The 19,022-nt window shown below is 41.4% G+C and overlaps 3 protein-coding genes across 5 annotated transcripts; 1 reads left to right on the top strand and 2 right to left on the bottom strand.

The window, feature by feature from the left end:
• The first annotated feature begins 2,870 nt into the window (after window positions 1-2,870).
• Window positions 2,871-5,823, top strand: rpl23 (ribosomal protein L23). The gene is made up of 5 exons (XM_003964267.3): window positions 2,871-2,989; window positions 3,800-3,883; window positions 4,002-4,130; window positions 5,010-5,123; window positions 5,692-5,823. The coding sequence occupies exons 1-5, from the start codon at window positions 2,977-2,979 to the stop codon at window positions 5,772-5,774; spliced, it is 423 nt and encodes a 140-aa protein (XP_003964316.1). The 5' UTR covers window positions 2,871-2,976; the 3' UTR covers window positions 5,775-5,823.
• A 487-nt stretch (window positions 5,824-6,310) lies between these two features.
• LOC101078570 (von Willebrand factor C domain-containing protein 2-like) lies at window positions 6,311-9,361 on the bottom strand. Of its 2 annotated transcripts, none has more exons than XM_029836457.1 (3): window positions 8,922-9,336; window positions 8,209-8,338; window positions 6,311-6,960 (listed from the first exon to the last, which is right to left on the bottom strand). In XM_029836457.1, the coding sequence occupies exons 1-3, from the start codon at window positions 9,273-9,275 to the stop codon at window positions 6,719-6,721; spliced, it is 726 nt and encodes a 241-aa protein (XP_029692317.1). In that variant the 5' UTR covers window positions 9,276-9,336; the 3' UTR covers window positions 6,311-6,718. The 2 variants fall into 2 exon arrangements, with proteins under 2 accessions (XP_029692317.1, XP_029692318.1); XM_029836458.1 differs by lacking the exon at window positions 6,311-6,960 and adding an exon at window positions 6,991-8,102 and having other exon boundaries at window positions 8,922-9,361.
• A 731-nt stretch (window positions 9,362-10,092) lies between these two features.
• smarce1 (SWI/SNF related BAF chromatin remodeling complex subunit E1) lies at window positions 10,093-18,779 on the bottom strand. 2 transcript variants are annotated; one of them, XM_011603588.2, is made up of 11 exons: window positions 18,680-18,779; window positions 18,144-18,201; window positions 16,954-16,997; window positions 16,243-16,341; window positions 14,771-14,863; window positions 13,772-13,903; window positions 13,435-13,606; window positions 13,124-13,296; window positions 12,881-12,982; window positions 12,505-12,745; window positions 10,093-11,584 (listed from the first exon to the last, which is right to left on the bottom strand). In XM_011603588.2, exons 2-11 carry the CDS (start codon window positions 18,148-18,150, stop codon window positions 11,247-11,249), a joined length of 1,401 nt encoding a protein of 466 aa, XP_011601890.1. In that variant the 5' UTR covers window positions 18,151-18,201; window positions 18,680-18,779; the 3' UTR covers window positions 10,093-11,246. The 2 variants fall into 2 exon arrangements, with proteins under 2 accessions (XP_011601890.1, XP_003964364.1); XM_003964315.3 differs by having other exon boundaries at window positions 14,783-14,863.
• Window positions 18,780-19,022: the final 243 nt, after the last annotated feature.

Here is a 19,022-nt window from a genome sequence, read left to right as displayed (position 1 = left end):
TCGCTGCCCTGCTGCACAAAATCCTGACTGTAGTATTGAGCACTTTCTCTGTTTTGCCCCATTTTATCTGATGTTGCAACGTGATCTAGTGATTAAAGTCCACAAGCTGTTCCACAACAAACACAGCAGAACCTGATTCCTGCAGGTGGGTGGACGGACGGACGGACGGACGGACGGACGGACGGACGGACGGACGGAGATAGATAGATAGATAGATAGATAGATAGATAGATAGATAGATAGATAGATAGATAGATAGATAGATAGATAGATAGATAGATAGATAGATAGATAGATAGATAGATAGATAGATAGATAGATAGATAGATAGATAGATAGATAGATAGATAGATAGATAGATAAGGTCCTAAATCTCTTCTGTCCAAGATTAGCCACCATCTGGAGAGCAGCAGCAGTTCCAGGAACTGAGCTCGTCCTCAGAGAACAGGAGATGGGTGTAACCGTCGGAGGTGTGAATGGCAGCGGGAAAAGCAACTGTTACCATGGCCTCTTTTCATGGATTATTAAAAATAAAACATCGCTATTGTGACACATCAATACAATTGTCATACAGATGTGTCAGTATGGCATTAGCAGTAATCTGCTCATCTGTTGCCCCCGCAAAGTCTTTAAGTATCGATACTGTCATGGTATTAGAGCAGCCGTTTCCACAATTGGAAGATAAAGCATTCAGTTAACCCTGTAAATACAGACTGTAGTAAACAATAAACCAATAACTTGTGCCAGTAATGGTTCCAGAACTTAACAGGGGCCGTGTACAACGCAGGTTTCCATTTCAGAATTTTAAAACAAGAGGATGATCATCGAGCCAAAGGTTAGAGAGTGGAGGCAGGACTCAAGATCCGAGTGAGCCTCTGAGAGAGAGAGACAGAGAAAGAGAGAGAGACAGAGAAAGAGAGAGAGAGAGAGGGAGCGAGAGAGACAGGGAGAGAGAGAGCGCATATTCCCTCAGCCCCTTTGATGAGAGAAGAAAAGTCACCGTGCAGAGCAAGGACACTGGATGTGAATTATTGAACAATGTCCAACAGCATTAAGTGCGGGAATTCGCTTCACATGGAGGCTTTGAAAAGCACAAGTACAAGGCCACAAAACACCTACACAAATCCTTAAATATCGTCGTGATCATTGTCACAACGTCACTGTTTTGGCCTGTGGTCCACAGTTGGTCCAGTCTTTGTTCCAGCTTCTTTGTCTTTTATGCTGAGGAGATGCCAGAACTGCAGGGAAAAAGGCAGCCAGCTGCTGACTGACAGCCCGGCAGCTTCAGACTCAGCTGTGGTTTGGAGTCTGGAGGGAACAGACCACAGCTGAGCAGATCAGAGGTTGTGAGTTTCACTTCAGGTGTTGAATGGGCAGCTGGCAGCCGTTTGATTTGAAGGCCAGTATTAATATAAAGTCTGGAATAAACAGTATGAATGAAAATGAGGAAAGCCCCCATTAACTCAACTTGTCAAATAATGCCATTAAGGGAACAGAATGGAACTGACATTTAGCTTTTTGAGACTTTTTGATATATTCTTCCACTATCAAATTTGGTTGCCTGTCAGTAGGTGTGGATTGAGACACTTAAATACGTACATATATTATTTATTTCAGAAAAGGTCAGGATTTAAATCTGTGCATCTTTTTTCTGATGATTTTAGGGTGATAACAGGCCCATAATTGCACCTTGTGTGCAGCTTCAATGTGCAATGCACGATTGTTACCCCTGCACCTGGTTGCTGCCAGAGCGTTGCATCATTTTCTTATGAACTGAACTTGAAAATTCAAATCTATCAGACAGTAAAACAGGTAGGAGCAATTCAGCTGTGTGGAAGGGTTTTTCTGTTTGTTTGGGGGTTTTCTGGGTTTTTTGGGGTTTTTTTTTTTAGAATGAACCAACAGCATCAAACGTGACAGAATCCTTTCATTTGAAAAGAAAAAGCTCTCCACAACATCTGGACTGGTTGAAAGGGCTACAGGGGTTATTGGAGTATCACTGTTAGACTTTGAAATGATCTAAAACACCTAAATGGACTCTGAAGGGAAAAAATAAACTTGGTTCAGAGGGAAAAAAAGTGTGAGGAAGGAAATGAAGTGCTCATGATCAGCCACACATCATGTGTCAACCATTGCTGAGGCAGTGTTATGACAGGAGAACTGCTAATCAAAGCAGAGTTACTGGTGCTTATTGATGTCATTGCTGGCAAAAGTAGAATCTGAATTCAAAACTAATTGATCTTCACTCCCTTCTTTAACTGATGCAGAGGCGAAATATAGAAAAGAGTAAACTTTGATGCTTCTTCATTATATACGAATTTTGATGTGTGTCTTCTTAATGGATAATACTGATTTTTTTCTGCAATGAAAAATTAATAGCTTTGCCACAGTTTAATTGATCAGATACGTTTTTCATCGAAGACGCCAGAGACGGAAATTGTGATGATCTACTGCCCCCTAGTGGAAGGTTGTGTTGTGCATTACATTTGGGTTGATATAACTTGAAGTAAACATGTTCCAAAATAAAATCCAAATCCAAAATCCTAAATAATGGTAAAATATTAACCTATCATTCAGCTGTGTGCATATTTTAAACCCCTTTTATATCAATAAATGTCTTCTTCTTTAAGTTAATTTTACTCCTTTCTAACATTCATAGAAAGAATCGTTTTCCTATGTATTTTACAACTGACAGTTTTCAAAAAATTGTTTGACAATCAAGATATGCTTAAAAAAATATCAACTATATTTTCCGTTCGCAAGGTAAGTAATATTTTTCCACATTGCTAGCCTTTTACAAATTTAAAATATAAAATCCTCTTAAATTGAACTCCGGAGTAATGGTGCGTTCAAGTATATACAGTATTGTAGAATTCTTGAACGCACCATTACTCCGCGCCGTGACCCGGATGTAGTTCTGTTCAACTTTATATCCCACAATTCCTTTCTCCGCCTTCCTCTTTCCCTCCTGCAGCAATGTCTAAGAGAGGTATGAAACTCACCTTATGAAATCCGCATTCATCCTATCTGTTTTTCGCCGAATCGGATTATATAACGTTATTTGGGAGTATATAACATAAAAACCACAACATTTATGTGTCCAGTTCTAATGTTAAGCAAAGGGTTTACAGTTAAAAGAGCATTTTTGCTTCTTCGGTGGCGGAAGCCATGTTTAGCTGTCAGGGCCATGTAGCTAAGAAACGAGAAAAGTAATTGATTGAAATTTCGTTTCCTACAGACTCGTTAAAGTTACAACCGTTTTCCTGTGATAGTACTCAGTTTTTAGACGTCGTTGTTGGAATGTTTAGATCGTTAAGACGGTATAGCGAGGGAGGCTATAGCTAGTGATAGCCGGCAACGCTAGCTGTGCTATAAATTGCACATCCTGTTCAATGCTCAAGTTGTTTAATACCTGAAATATTAACGTTATTTAAGGACGTCAGGCCGACCAGGTGAGAACTAATATTCATTGCCTCGTGAATATTAGCTCGGTCAGTGTTTGTCTTCCTTTGAATCCGGCTGTCAAAAGCATCTTTATCTATCCAGATGTTTGCAGCGTTCCATGATTTTACTGGAGTTTATATTGATCTTTCTACCTGCTTTGATGTTAAATCAATATCAGCAGAAATTTAGTCAGGGTTTTACGTTGGAATGGTGGCATTTGTAAGGTGACACCGACTGTGATTGTACGTCTTAAATGTAAATTAGCAGGTTTTTTTGTCGAGATCAAGGCTTCACGTGTCTGTTTCTCACAATGGTGTTAGTAACACAGGTGGATCTCACTGTTTGTGTCTTTTAGGACGTGGTGGTTCATCTGGAGCCAAGTTCCGCATCTCACTGGGTCTCCCAGTGGGAGCAGTCATCAACTGTGCTGACAACACAGGTACGTCTCACCTGACCTCTTCAAGTGGTCCCAGTGTCATTGTCAACTTTGAAATTGATGTTCCTTCATTTAAGTTCCAGCCTTTGTGGTAATAGGACAACTTTGTCAACAATTCAAGGTGCCAAGAACCTGTACATCATCTCTGTGAAGGGCATCAAGGGCCGTCTGAACCGTCTGCCCTCTGCAGGAGTAGGTGACATGGTCATGGCCACAGTGAAGAAAGGCAAGCCGGAGCTCAGGAAGAAGGGTGAGTGACTCTTTCAGTCCATAACTAACGCTAAAATAATTCCAAGAGCACAGCACGGGGAACATTGTCAGCAAAACGTCATTGCTGTCACGTGTTCATAAGCTTTCATTTCAGTTGTAACAAATCTGTGACTTGAGAGAACCCGTCCCCCTTCCAAAAGCACTTGCTTCGTCCTGTCAGTGGCGAGGTGAGTTGTCGATGAAGGGCATATTGATGTCTTCACTGTGGGTGAGACGGCAGCGACTCTCTGGCTGACTGATCTCAATCAGTGATGAGACAAGCGGCTCCCTCTGGCATGAAGCCGGAGCCTAAGCACAACCATATAATGCAGTATTTGTAGTCTAAAGGGACCTCGACGGTGAACCACTAAACTGACTGCATGGTTATTTGTTGAGGTTTCTGGTGTTTCATGTATTTGCAGTAAAAAATGTGGTTGATCTGCACTGTCTGCAGGCTTGTTAAAAAAAAAACTGAAGGAAATTGGGTGGATAGATTGCAGTGAGTTGTGCCTGATATCCTACACTTGACTAAATTGTAGTCTAGTTTACATCTATCTTTGAAAAGCTCTGTCCAGTTTTAATCCTCTTTGTATAAATTCACAGCAATGTACGGCCTGATTGAATTTACCTCTGTGAAATGGTGTGAATTGACTTGTGAATGGTCTGTGTGGCATTTCTGCTGTGCCTACATGACCAAATATTTGTATTTGAATGATACATGCACACATTTTGACCACCGATTTTAACAAGAGGAGCATCTTCATGAATGAAAACAATGGTTCCAATTTTGGAAAGAGCAAATGTTCAGTGCAGCAGCCACGGTTTCTCTGGGTCTCTCCAGCTGTGTTCACATTGAGCCGAGCACCCTCTCTGTCCACAGTGCATCCTGCGGTGGTCATACGACAACGGAAGTCATATCGGCGAAAAGATGGTGTGTTTCTCTACTTTGAAGACAATGCAGGCGTCATAGTAAACAACAAAGGAGAAATGAAAGGTGAGTTTCTTGAGAATGGCCGCTGACAAATGTTTGAAATGTTGCCCTTGTAGATGTTTAAATGCTCTGGCTGTGCCGCATGCTGTGGAGGGCCAGTATTAACTAATACATTTGAGCTCTTTAAATAGGCGTTGAAATCATTTCTATAATCAAAAAAGGATTTGGCAAGCATACTTAAAATTGATCATTCAGTAGAAATTCATAGCACTCTAACTAAATTGCCCCAGTCGTTGGTTAGTTTTCAGTAGCTCTTGTGTTTGAGTCCCACCTCAGGTGTATAGATAGAACCCGTCCCCCTTCCAAAAGCACTTGCTTTGTCCTGTCAGTGGCGGGGTGAGTTGTCGATGAAGGGCATATTGATGTCTTCACTGTGGGTGAGACGGCAGCGACTCTCTGGCTGACTGATCTCAATCAGTGATGAGACAAGCGGCTCCCTCTGGGCAGACATGTCAGAAATATTGACGTTTATCCCAGCAGCAATTTGATTTGGACAAACTTCACCGTCTCTTGATGTATTGGGCTGTTGTGCTGCATGATGATGGTGAACTCTGCTCACCTCTTCCCTCAGGTTCAGCCATCACAGGCCCAGTGGCCAAAGAGTGCGCCGACCTTTGGCCCAGGATCGCCTCCAATGCTGGTAGCATAGCCTGAGCTGGACCCCGCACCTCATTGTTTTCAATAAAAAGTCTCGGTAAATCAATTTGAAGTCTGTGTGGTTTATTTGCACTTAAAAGAAAAACTTCTTGAATCAACGAACTCATTTCTCATGCTGATCCATTTCACTTTGTATATCCGAGTATAAAATATTCATTAAGTTTCAGTTTTTTTCAAATTTACACACAGCTGGAATTCTATTCAAGGCTATAATGGAACAAAATGGAAGCTAAGTTGTCACATTAATAGAATGGCTTTTTCACAGCTATCACTTTGTTTTACACATGAACGTTATGCTAATATTTAACTGTATCCTTAGATTTCCTGAGTTACCGCTAGAGGGCGCGACAAGCTGGCTCAATAGGGTTTTCTGAACAGGACAAACACAAAGAATCTGACAAGACTGAAAAATTCACAAACTAATAGGATCAGTGTTCTAAACCTGAGTACAATACCGTCCTGATTTAAAGATGAGAACATGTAAGACTGAAGGAAAAATTATAAGATCACAATGTCCCAATTACTCTGCTCTTATTTACCTTCTGGTCAATAAATTGGTTCCCTTTTACACATCTGGGTAGAGATGAGTATAATTTCTGAAGTTCTCCTGAATGGTTTGACATGGTTACCTGACTAGTTGATCCAAAGGTTTTAAAGTGACAATTTTCATTCCTGCTTCAGAAAATCCTTAAGAATATCCTTTAGTTGTGCAAGCTACCACATATTGGCAAAAAAATTTATGACTAAAGTTAATATCAATATTATCTTTAGATGATGCATCACAAAGATCCCTTTTTAATAGACCATTTCTTGTTCATTTGTTGGGTTGTGGAGGGAATAAACTGATTAAAATAAGCTTAAACAGTGGCTGTGCTGGAAGCTCAGAGGGGACGTGGACGCGCCTCCTCACATCTAAAGCTGCTCCTCAGCTAATCTGTCGCTCACGGTATCACGTCCAGTCTGGGATTAAACGGCCTCTTCCCGCTCGGCTTCTTCGCCGTCTCCGCGGGTGGCTCCGTGCTGGCATTGGGCGTGGGGCTGGGCTTGGGATGCTGCTCGCAGGTTGCCTGGGGGTGTGTGTGCCACGTCCCGTCCCGGTAGGTGCAGTAGCACGTGGTCCGCTCATCGATGGTCACACGCTCGCCCGCTGGGATCACCCGGTTTCCAGCAAAACAGTTGGGCCCTACAGTCAGCAGAGGATAACCGGGGGGGGGGCAGAATATTTATGTTAGTAACTTGTGACCAATGTGAAGAAAGGAACAATCCTGGGGATTGTTAGGATGAAAGGTCACACTGACCTTGACCTTCCATTTTTAAGCTCCAATTAGCCAAAAGGAATCTTTGAGCTTTTCAATGAAATATGAGGTAGCAGTGACCTTTGGCCACAGGAACCTCCTCACTTCATCCATGAGACATTTAGAAACTTTTGCTTTTTAAAAAATACAGTTTGTCACAGTGGTCCTGCTTCAGGGTGGTGATGGAGGCCCGAAGGGGACACAATGGACCCGTTCTGAAGTCCCAAGAACCATCAAACAACTAACAAAGAACAAAATGGTAACAAAACGGTAAAACGTTTCGTTCTGGAGGTTCCCTTCCCCAGATCAGGATGGACGGACAGACATCTTGAATCCATATCTGTTATAGGGCAAAACAAACAAGCTGCTCAAATGTTTACAGGCTGCGTTTGGCGTTCACAGATGGGGTTTTTCTTCATTTGGCAGCCACCTGTGAAACAATTACCGAGGCAGGTTAGTGGGGGAACAGGAAGCACAGATAATCTGATGCCAGCTCCAACTGTGATCCATAAAGCACAGTTGATGTGGGCGGGAGGGGGTACAAACAAAAAAAAAACAATGACGCAACACACCAAGCCATCTGTCCCAGTGACTGTCCAATGGGGGAGCAGGAAAAAATAGAAACCTCAACCGGGGTGGAGGGATAAGGGAAATGGACAGCAGATATTCGTATGGATTTTCTTGGATAATCCCGAGTCATCATATGATAACATGATAATCTCATTTATTTTATTCAATATCAAAAAGCAGATGTGGAGAAAGTGCTCATTCGTCCCTGTTTCTATTTTGGGGACAGAGAAATCCCAGTCATATCAGTCAGGGATCTTAATGCCACTGGCAGGGGGAGCCTGGATGTGACATAACGGGATGATGTGTGTGTGTGTGTGTGTGTGTGTGTGTGTGTGTGTGTGTGTGTGTGTGTGTGTGTGTGTGTTGGGGAGGTGACATAACTGCCTCTGCTCCTGAATACTGCAGGATTCTAACACACGCGAGGAGGTGGGAATTCTGTGAGAATGTAGCACTGATGTCTCTGGAAAGACAAAGGTGTAAAGTTAGCCTGAAACCTCTGAGGGGACGTTAGCGTCTCCTCCGTGGGTGACCCGGCACTTCAGATTTATGTCGGACTTGAGACTCACCGCTCCTACAGACGGGGCAGCAATGGTTGGGCTCGTAGGTGGGGTTGACACAGTGGGGGGCCGGGCAGTCCGAAATGCTGCAGTACACCTCTCTGTTGGCCTCACAGCGGCAACGCTCGCACCTCGACAGCTGCACACAGAAACACCGAGGTTGAAGTGAAAGCTCTGAAACATCAGGAATTTTTAAAAGCATTGGTTCCAGACCTGGGGGGGAAAAAAGTTCTGACTTTTGTAAAAATTGCCATGATAAGACAGACCGAGAAGACTTGAGAAACATTTCGGATGCACCTGGTGGTCAGCTGCACTATAGGTAAAAAAAAACAAAACAACAACATATATTTATTTATATAATTTACAATATTTCTTTACTTATTTATATATTTTTATATTTTATCGTACTTTTAATAAAACAACACTTTTGGACTCAAGTCTGTTCTTTGTTTTTTGCATGCAGAAAATAGGCTGAATACAGGAATACTCCCAAATGTATATACTGTATACTGTATGATGAAAGTTATATAGACAAAGTAGAAAAAAGACTGTCGTTAAAGGCACTCTGGGTAGATTCTTTTAAGACATTTTAAGCTTTGATTTAAAAAAAAAAAGAATGCGTCCTATTTACTCCAGGGTAATTAGTCATAATTTAACCTTAAAACCGAACTATATGTTGAGATGTAAAGCTTGTAAAGGGGGCTGAGGGTCCGACTTCTCACCCTGAACTCCTCCAGCAGGCGGTACGTTTTGCCCCCGTAGACACACACGCGCGCCATGGCCTCGCACACCGGACAGCACGCCTGGTACCTGATGCGCGTGCACCGCGGGTGAATGCGGGGACACCTGGGGCGAACGCACACGGGTCCGTCCACGGTGCACGTGCACGGGCACGCCGAGGGGCTCGGGTAGTACACCTCGCCGATGCCGTAGACGAAGCCGTGGTCATCGATGCACCACTTCCCGCGGTAGTCCCCGAACTCGTAGTCCAGTTCGGTTTTGGTGGAGTACTCCGCCGCCGCCACGCGCCACAGGAGCAGGACGAGCGCGGGAAGCGCGCGCTGCCGGTGGCTCATGGTGACCGAAGTGATTGATGTCCGCCGTCCCGCCCAGCTTCACCTCCTTCCGTCACTGTGACGCTGGCACGCGCGCGTGGCGGATCACCTGTGCACTATACAGCGCACACGACCGTGTTCACGGGAGAATATCGCTGCCTGTCTGAGGCGACTTTTTAGAGCAAATTAAAAGTTCATCTTCACTTTTCACTCAATATTTTCCTTGACTCATCACATTTGACTTTAGATTTTGACAAATTGAGGCTGAATATTTATTTAATCTAATGTTTTGTGATTTTCAAAATGTTAACAATCCAATAATTTTAGATTGTTGACTAAAATCGTTTCTTTACGTCCAAAAATCGAAGGAACCCCTGGGAATAAAAAGAATAAGGGTAGAATTGAGAGGAAAATAAAAACTTATGGCTACCGCTGTAACGTGTAATTTCCCCGATGTGGGATCAATAAAGTTTTTTATCCTTATCCTTTAACACTTAACATTTAAACCGCATGTTGGATATTGTGTTGTATAAATTTGTGTTGAGCATAACACAAATTTATATTGTTCTTCATTTATGGTTCCCCTAGTGTCCAGTCCCCACGATACTATTTTTGGAGCTCTGCCATTCAGACAAGAATAAATGTATAATTTAACCAAAGGTTCTGTCACAGCAAAAAAAACAACTGTTGCTATTCATTTTGCAGGCTCCGCATTCTCACTCCAAGATACCCAAAAATATCCTTTCGAAGATATAAAGGGTTGAAATCACATTTAGTGTAGCTGAATTACGTAAAGTTTTACAGAAATCTAATAAATAAAACAAGGAACTAAGGGCAGCTATTAGACTATTTTATTCATCCTGTTTATTGCAGCTTGATTCATTTCAAAAATAAAATGCAAATCACTTAAAGAGAAAATTAAGACAATAAAGACTGAGAAGACATTTTATTTGGGTAAATATGTTCCGACAGTACAAAATAAAGATGTAAAACAGGCAGATTACTAAAAACAGTCAGGTCCAAGTAAAAAAACTAGTAAGGGGGGGGTATATTCGGACGAGGGGGTGTGAGTATTTCTCAATTTCAGAGGCGGAACAATCAAAGATATTTGCATTCAATGTTCATTAATAGGCATCTATTGTTTCTACATAAATCTGTTAAATACAGAACTCCTCCAGGTGTCCTGATAAAATGTTTAGTGTTGCATGCAGAATACTGGTGCATGCACTTGTGCCTGACCTCAGAACTGGAAACATCACCCCCCTCTCCCGGTCAACAGGACCTGAAAAAGCATCTGTTCTCTCTTGTGGAGCATTAATACAAAATTGTTAAATTTAAGTTTGTCTACAAAGGTTTAAACAGATCTATAAAAAAAAAAAAAAAAAAAGCAGAAATAACAGTAGTTGTTTAACAAATCACGCAAACGTGTAACCTACAAAAAAAAGAAAAAAAAGAATCAGGTCTGTTTATGGCAGTGGGCCGTGGATTACTGAATCTTTTAGGTCAGCTGTGAAAAGAACAAATGCTGATCTGAAGGTTTGTTGGCCTACAGTCACAGTTATTACTCTACAGCGTGCTCCTGAAGTCACTGTCATAGCAACAGCAGCACAGGAAAGCAGATTTTCTTCTCTATTCTGTTCTCTCTTGACTGTTGGATCAACTTTTAGGACATGTGCACTTGAATAAAAATGGTGGATTCAAAATTGACTTTGACAGCAGACAGTAGCAACAGTGATGCGACCTGTGTGTTTAATATCCATAACAAGCCTGAGGATAGCAGTTTAACTTCTAGTCCTGTTTTAAGTCTTCAAATTTAAAAAAAAACCCTGAAGTGTGGAAGTTGACATCTGCAGGTCAGAGTGAGACAACTTTGTAACTTTCTACATTGGTCGTGAGCATGGAAACCTTACATCCTTGAAAGACACCGACTGTTGACCGTTACTCCAGCAGTCTTGGGGCTTCTACAGCGGTCGCCATCCGACTACCTGACCTTCATATGTCAAACTGGCTGTTCTGATTTGGTGGGAGCAAAGGTGGTGGTGGCGGGCCTCCTTCTTCTGTTGCAGGGGGAGGAGGTGGTGGTGCTGTTGCAGCCACACTGGGGCTAGCTGTGCTAGCTTCCTGTGCAGCAGGGGGTTCAGTGGCTGCTGCTCCAGGGTCTGAAGAGGGAGGGGTCACGCTACAGTTACTTCCATCGCTGCTACTGGGAGGACCACTCTCCCTGAGGGGCTCTGAAGGAGGGGCTGCTTTATCAGAAAGGGGGTCAGATGAAGCACCCTGTGTTGGAGCAGGTTGGGAGTCTGAAGGGGTCTCTGCAGATGCTTCCTCATCTGTGAATAGTGAGAACAAAGCCTAAATTATTTAAATGTTGAAGGCTTCGGGGACATACTAATGTCCACAACAAAAGGTATGGATTTAGGTTCAGTGTTTTATGATAGTACCAATATTATATAAATGTGTAATAGAACAGATTGTTTCAAATGTCTTTTTGTATTGTTTTTACAGGTTTTTCACAAGCAGCTGCAGGTGGAATAGCTTACGCAGAAACTGTAAATTCTACTCATTTCAAATATTAGCTAACATTACCATATTTTTGCGACCACAAGGCGCACAAGTCTTAAATTTTCCTCCAAAATGGACGGGGTGCCTTATAATGCAGTGTGCGTTATGTGTGCATCGAGTTCCAAAATCTGTAAATGCTTTTCGGCTTTCGCAAAAGCCATTTCGGATACAGACGATGAGGACTTTGATGGATTTGTGGATGAGCATAGATCAAAAAATAACGTGAGTACATTGCGAAATACACGCTAGCGTGCATGTTTTAAGATAGCGTCCGGTATGCCTGCACTCTATAATCCGGTGCGCTTTATGAATGTGTTAAATACAGAAATGGCACCATAACTGAAACAGCACCTTTTAATACGGTGCGCCTTATGGTTGTGAAAATACGGTAATTAATGATGCATCATTTGTCAATGTTTTAACAATTTAGTTGCATTAAAATTGTAAAAAAAAAAAAAAAATACTGTTGCACAAGCACACAAAGAGAAACATGTTGTTTAGTCACAATAAAGGAAAAACCCTCCAAATACTGGTAGAGTATCCCTGAAGAATTCAGATTCAGGTCCTTTATTGTCCCACACGGGGAAATTTACAGTGTAACAACAGCAAGAGCACGCAGAGAAAAATAAGATAAAATCGAATAGAATAGAATTTGGAATATACAAAGAGGATGTTCAGTGCTTCTTACCCATCTCCATGGGTGCAGGCTTGTCCTCATCTTTGGTCCCTGAGTTTGAATTAGCAGAGTTCTGCTCTGCAGCTTTGTTTCCAGCGGCCTCCTGCTGCTGTTGCGCCTGTTGAGCTGCTTTCTCTGCCTGTTCAGCGGCCTCCCGCTCCCGCTCCTCCACGCGCCTCCTGGCAGCCTCCTCAGCAGCAGCCATGTCTGCCGCTAGCTTCTCCATATCCACCTCCACCTTCTGACTGCACAGCTACAGACACACACATGCTTTTAGTGATCCTTCATATCTGAACATATAAAGAGCGTTACTCCAACTAGGCCTTACACATGACGGAACACTATTTTTGATATTAGCTTTCTCTGAGTAAGGAAGCTGCTGCTGTACCCTCTTTAGCTCTGCATTGAATGAGTCTGTAGTTTCCAGAAATCTTCTCTTCTTGTCTTGATGACGATCCTCAATTTGCAGAAGTTCTGCTTCCAGCTTTCTCTGAATCACAAATACATAAAGGCAGAAACAGTTCATCTAGAGGCCAAAGATAAATGTTGTTACTTAGTATATGCTGAGGAAAACACTGACAATCATCAGGTCTCCTGCCCTGATAGTCGCCCGCAATTGTGTTCCACCTACCTGATGCACCATCAGAGACTGGACCTGCCTCTTCAGGACCTGCATTCGGGCCGTAGTGACGACTGAGCGGACGTCGGGCACGACAATCTCACTGAGGATGTCACTGATAAGACGGTGGTTCCTCTGGAAGCGAGAGGCCGCTGTGTGCTTCACTGAAAATCCATCATCGTAGTCTGGAAAGAGGAACGGATGTAAATGCGGAGGGACAATATGTAATGTGCCGTAGATCTGTCGAATATAGGGGTGATAACATGATTAAACCTATTCATTTACACTAAAATCCAACTAAATGACCTTAATCCAAAACTTACCATCGGGGTCTTCAGCAGGCTGAATGCTCATGTACGGCTCTCCTTTGTCCATGCGACTCTGCCTCTGCCTGCTCTCCTCCTCCATGGCCGCCTCAGCCCTGTTCTTGGCGTTGACGTACGCCAGGTATGCCGGCGAGTTGTGGTACGCCTTCAGAGAGTCGTTATATTCAATCTGAGGAGGAAGAGAAAAGGAGCAGCTACGATTACAAGAGCCTGCCCTTAAACTCGATGCAATGTTCCAGGTTATCAATGTCACTGAACCAACAGCAGTTCCTGACTTGAATAGACATTTATTTGTTATGTGCTTCAAATTAAACAGGAAGGTCTTGAAGCTCACCTTCTCAGCTTCGTACTCGTTTAGGTAATCCTGCTTCTCTTCGTCGCTCAGGTCCCTCCACATCCCCCCGATTATTTTCCCTATCTCCCACAGCTTCAGGTCTGGATTGGATGCTTTCACTTGGTCCCATACCTTGCAAGCAGACAAATGCAGGACACAAACACACAAGCACAAAAGGGAGCACACCCCCAGACAGACACACAAAAATAATTGGTTACTACAGAACACCTGCAGTTAAAATCATTCTATGTAATTCTAAAAGAATAATGGAGGAAATGTACATAGAGTCAGAGGGAACAGCTTTGGAAGAATGTAAACCAATTGAGAGCTGAGAGAACTACAACTTAAGACAACACACATGAATCACAGCAGTTTCACATTAAAAATAATCAGAGACTAAATTTGACCAAATATTCCTGCACTCTTTCTAAGAACTAAAACATGGGTGACGGGAAAACCAACTTTCCTTATTCAATAATATCAATACCCGTTAGTCTTATCCTATAGACCTGGTTAAATAGCCAATGGCACTACTAACAGTGCAATTATTAATTATATATATATAATTTAATAATTGCACTGTTATATATATATATATAATTAATTATTAGTAATTATTTACTGGTGCTTTCATGTGTAGTGCCCCGAACTGTTGGTACCTCTGCAGGTGGTGTTTTTAATGGATAAAAAAAAAAATCCAGTGGGAAACAAGAATCATTGAAGCAGCAACAAGCACAAAAAGGTGGGAAATTAAGGCAGAAGAAGATTGTGCATGCAGGAGGAAAATAAATTTGCTGTGATTTCTCTTTTATAGAAAACAAAAGCAGGATGTTTAACTGTTAGATTGCTGTAATAGAGTAGAGTCATCTCATCACTAGGAGAGCTGAGATGTGGTGAAGGCGTCATGGCTTGGCTGTTTCCCACCCTAAAACCCCTGTGAATTTTTCAGGGGATGGGAGGACAAGCAGTAAAAGCAGACACCGTGGATGGGTGTCTTACCTTCCTGCTTACCTTCCGGCTGTACCGCATGTAAGGCATCAGAGGCTTGTCTGGAGGTTTGGGAGGCTTTGGGACGGTGATGCCCGAGGAGTTCTGTGGGAGGAGAGAGACAGAAGAGGAGATCGGTAAAAACAGAGGACACAGTAGTAATGTGATCCCGGTGACATGTGTAGAAAGAAACAAATATACAAAAAGGCCCTGAAGACGTAGAACTGGACAGCCTTTTGGTATGGACATAAATGGATGCGAGTAAAATAGACAACAATGAAGGTAAACTGCACACAATGGACAGGAAGGATATTAGATATAATAAAACTATTTATTTACAAATTACCTGTTACTAGAAGAATGACAGAACAAGCATATATATATATATATAAAAATATATGTTTGCACACATGTTTTATGTATATGCAAATAAAAAATAGAAACTCAATGGCTGGAATATGTAATGATATGACATGTACTGATATCTGCAAGCATTGTAAACTCATTAAGAAATATACAGTGCAGTCAGGAAGGTTTTAGATCAAAGGGATATATATGGCAGTGTAAAACAATCTCAGCTTCTGTTTTCACTTTCTCATTTTTGAGTGAAACTTGATTAAAAAATTTTTGATCCCCCCCAGCAAAAGACTCAACATTATCTAAAAAAAGGGAATGGTTCTGAACATTTTCTAAAGGGACTTTACTGGGTCAAATACTTGGGTTATTTACTCTATAATGCGTGAATCTATGGCATTAAAGATATTGATGCAGCACGGTACAGCCTCGTGCTTTTCCAGGACAGGAGACAACATCTTAAAGAGCAATAATAATGATCTATAAGGGCAGAAGTGGATGCAGGATCATTGCTACTATGTGCAACAAGCGTAATGCACTACAACTTAAGCGTGAGCTGTTTTTAATTCCCGCTGGTTTGCCTGGTTTATTAAAAAAAACATCTGGCAATATCTTAGTTTGGTTGGAACAGAGCATCACTTAAAGTACATTTTATTTATTCAAGAACGAAAAACAACGTGTAGCCAATGTTGTGTATTTACAAGGCTCAGCAAATTCTAAAAGTTATCAATCACCATCACTTCACTCCATTTGGACTCACCCATTAGTGATTGTGTCCATCTCAGACTTTCATATTTCTAAGCCCCGTAAATGCTAAAACCGTCCAATATTGAAACATTTCAACACAACTTGAGTTATCCAACATAAATAAAATGTTGGATAAATGGCAGGAGAAATGATGGTGGCTGGCTCAAAAACAAACTGCGGGAGCTGTAACGCGGCCTGACTGTCATGACCCAGGACATCGACACAAATCCAAGAGTTTTCCAAATACTCATGACCTGGATTGATGTCTGCCTCAGTATTTGACAGTATTTAATACGTTTCTGGAAAATACAAACGGCTTCTTTAACTGGAGCCCATCTACTTAATTCTTGCTTTCCCCCAAATTCCCTCCATTAATTCATTACCCTGCTGGAGCCTCCGGAGCTCCCTCCCAGCCGGAGGTTGTTGTAGGCCAGATGGCTGTAAGGATTGTAGCCCACAAACCCTGGGGTGGAAGGCATTTGCTGATGGAAGACAAATGAGACAAAACACGAATGAGAAATGGTTCACAAACAAGAGGAGGAAGAGGGATAAACAGAAATAAGTGAAAGGGGAACATGAAATTATATAATGCTTATTGCTTTGCTTGTTTGTTTTCCATGATATGTCTTCATGCACGGCAAGAGGGGCAGCTGGCCAGCAGGCTGCCATCCCAGATGAATACACAACATGCAAACGTTAAAGGGGATTCACAGGTTGGCTACATGCTCACATCCAGCTCTTATTTAGCTATAGCTGCACTTCATCAGTCACGTGAAAATAGTCTTCCTGCCCATGGGAACGTTTATCAAACTGAAAAGAAACCATAAAATGTGGGGTTTAAACAAATTTACACAGCAGAGGTTGAAAGCGTTCCGCTCAAGACCTTTAGGATGTGCTAGTTAGACAGGTTAGTGGAGAGTGATGATGAGTTCCACGCATCTGCACCAATCACCATGTGCTCTGACACAGCAATTCGATGGAAGTTGTGCAAAGTGTAGGGACAGGTAGGAGGTGGATGGACACTAAAGATGTGGAGAGAGCCAACACGACCGTGAGGTCTCCAAATGGGTAGTAAAATCAATGAAAACACTTACGGTTGCTGGGGCAGGGGGAGGGGGGGGAGCATATGAAGGTCGCTCTGTGTGAGAAAGACAGAAGAAAGACATGAGTTGTGTGCCCATTTCAAATCTTTGAAACAGGAACTCAATTAGTCCTTAATGAGGAATGATGTAATCATTACAACCATTAGACCAATTTAAAATTAAGCAAATGTTTACATTTCACTCCAGACAAAAATAGCCATATAACCCTATTTTTTTTATTCCAACACAGTTAACTATTTTCAGGCTATAAATAATATTGTATTATTAATTTTTAAAGGCTTGTGGAGTGGGAAAATACATTATAAGATTTTTTTTAAATCTACAGACATTATGAAAATAATATCAAAGTATAATGCTAGAAAAGCCACCAAATAGGCACCTGGAAAGAGATCTGAATTGTCTTTTTTTAATGGATAATGTTCAACTTAATAACTGTACACGTTTACAAGGTTGTGTGTGTAATATAAATATATAAAACCAAAATTTAATCACCTGTTTGTTGGCCCATTATCAAATTTTACTTAAAATTTCATTATAACTTCCCAAGGACATGATTTAGGAGCCATTAATAGGAGTAGCGTGCGAGAAAGGACGTGGAATCCAGGGGAATCTACAGTGTAGAAATTGTGTTGACATTCTTGCCATGTATCTTGCAGCACAGACGATAATGGCCCACCACATCGTGGCAGCAGCACAGATTTAACATGAATCTGTGTTCAGGAATCATAATAGCACCTAAACATAAGCTGGACAAAGCATCTTTTTGAGTTACTGAAGCCAATACAACCACAACTGGTAGGTGTGATTGTGGTCATTTACCAAAATACTATAAGTCTTCCTGGCATATTGCACGAAATGGCTGCAATTCTAAAGACAATTTGGTGAGCACACTTAAAAATGACAATGGCTACTCATAAAGATAACCTCTGCAACAGTCAAATTCACACGAAATCCAAAGATATTAATAACTATCCGTAAATGTGGATTTGATCAACAAAAAATTTAACAGATTAGTGAAAACAGACTTTCTACTGATTACACACAAAACAGAATACCCAAATTGCTTTTAAAGATGACATTACGGCTGTTACATTTATTTAATTAAATAAATAAATCATAATGTAATGTAATCTATTATTATTGACCAACAGTACCATAGTCAGAACTATTTATATACTTACTTGACATCGTTGCTGAAGACTGGCTTAATGAGAGGACTTTGCTGCCATAATGAAACCCCTGGATGAGGAAAAAGGAGCAAATGCGCCCAAGCTCGTTACTTGATTTAGCCATAAAAATGTGCATAATCGACGGCAAAATAAACAACAACAATGAATGACACAATTCCCAATTCTCGGGAATTAGCAGCTAATGTTAGCCAACGCGGCCCTGCCGGATTTAATAAGACAAAATAACACAACACGTGGTCATGTTTATTTATTTACATCAATTCAAACGTTTAGAATATAAATGGTCTAAATCAACACACTTGCGTATATGAAGAGGAGTCAAAAGTCGGCAGTGTTTCAATAAACCTGCGGTATCAGGCTAAAGGACAAAGCAGGCTAGCGTTGCTACTTCTTATATGGAGGCAATGTGCTACTTTACTTGTAGCTGTATTTTATGGTTACATGAATATAAATTAAACGTTTGGTTTCGATAACATGAATCAGTACAGAACAAAATAATATGACTGTTAGTTTTAACGTATACTCACACTATCCCTCTTTGTTCCCTCAAAAAGGCCGTTAGTTCCGCCTTTATCTCGCGACCGGAAGTAGTTATTTTCCTGTCCGCATAAAGTTTGTTTCAGAATAAAAGCTTGAAACCCTTGAAACTGTATGCTTGTATGATTGAATTGCTCCTGTTTTAAAATATGCAAATACACTGTAATAAGGATAGGTTTTTACTGCATTTTGTCTCAACTACTAGAAATAAATGTTCAATTGTGTTCTTACTTTTAGTTTTTATCACTTTTCCCTTTCTTAGATCATATTTACTTACGCATGTATGATTTTGGATGATTTCTTTTCTAACTGATTGACCAATGAAGTGATTAG

The sequence above is a fragment of the Takifugu rubripes genome, chromosome 5 (assembly GCF_901000725.2).
Source record: "Takifugu rubripes chromosome 5, fTakRub1.2, whole genome shotgun sequence".
In the NCBI taxonomy this organism is placed as follows: domain Eukaryota; kingdom Metazoa; phylum Chordata; class Actinopteri; order Tetraodontiformes; family Tetraodontidae; genus Takifugu; species Takifugu rubripes.
Note: the sequence above shows the minus strand (reverse complement) of the source record. Positions and strands in the feature narration are given on the sequence as shown.

Excerpts from the sequence above, each read along its gene's own strand:
- rpl23 (XM_003964267.3), top strand. Across the intron at positions 4,131-5,009 it reads GCCGGAGCTCAGGAAGAAGG|TGCATCCTGCGGTGGTCATA; the intron begins GTGAGTGACTCT and ends CTCTGTCCACAG. Across the intron at positions 5,124-5,691 it reads CAACAAAGGAGAAATGAAAG|GTTCAGCCATCACAGGCCCA; the intron begins GTGAGTTTCTTG and ends CTCTTCCCTCAG.
- LOC101078570 (XM_029836457.1), bottom strand. The coding sequence starts at position 9,275 with ATGAGCCACCGGCAGCGCGCGCTTCCCGCGCTCGTCCTGCTCCTGTGG. Across the intron at positions 8,339-8,921 it reads GCCTGCTGGAGGAGTTCAGG|CTGTCGAGGTGCGAGCGTTG; the intron begins GTGAGAAGTCGG and ends TTCTGTGTGCAG. Across the intron at positions 6,961-8,208 it reads CTGCCCCGTCTGTAGGAGCG|GGCCCAACTGTTTTGCTGGA; the intron begins GTGAGTCTCAAG and ends TGCTGACTGTAG.
- smarce1 (XM_011603588.2), bottom strand. Across the intron at positions 16,342-16,953 it reads CTCCCCCTGCCCCAGCAACC|CAAATGCCTTCCACCCCAGG; the intron begins GTAAGTGTTTTC and ends GTCTTCCATCAG. Across the intron at positions 14,864-16,242 it reads GCTCCGGAGGCTCCAGCAGG|AACTCCTCGGGCATCACCGT; the intron begins GTAATGAATTAA and ends CTCCTCCCACAG.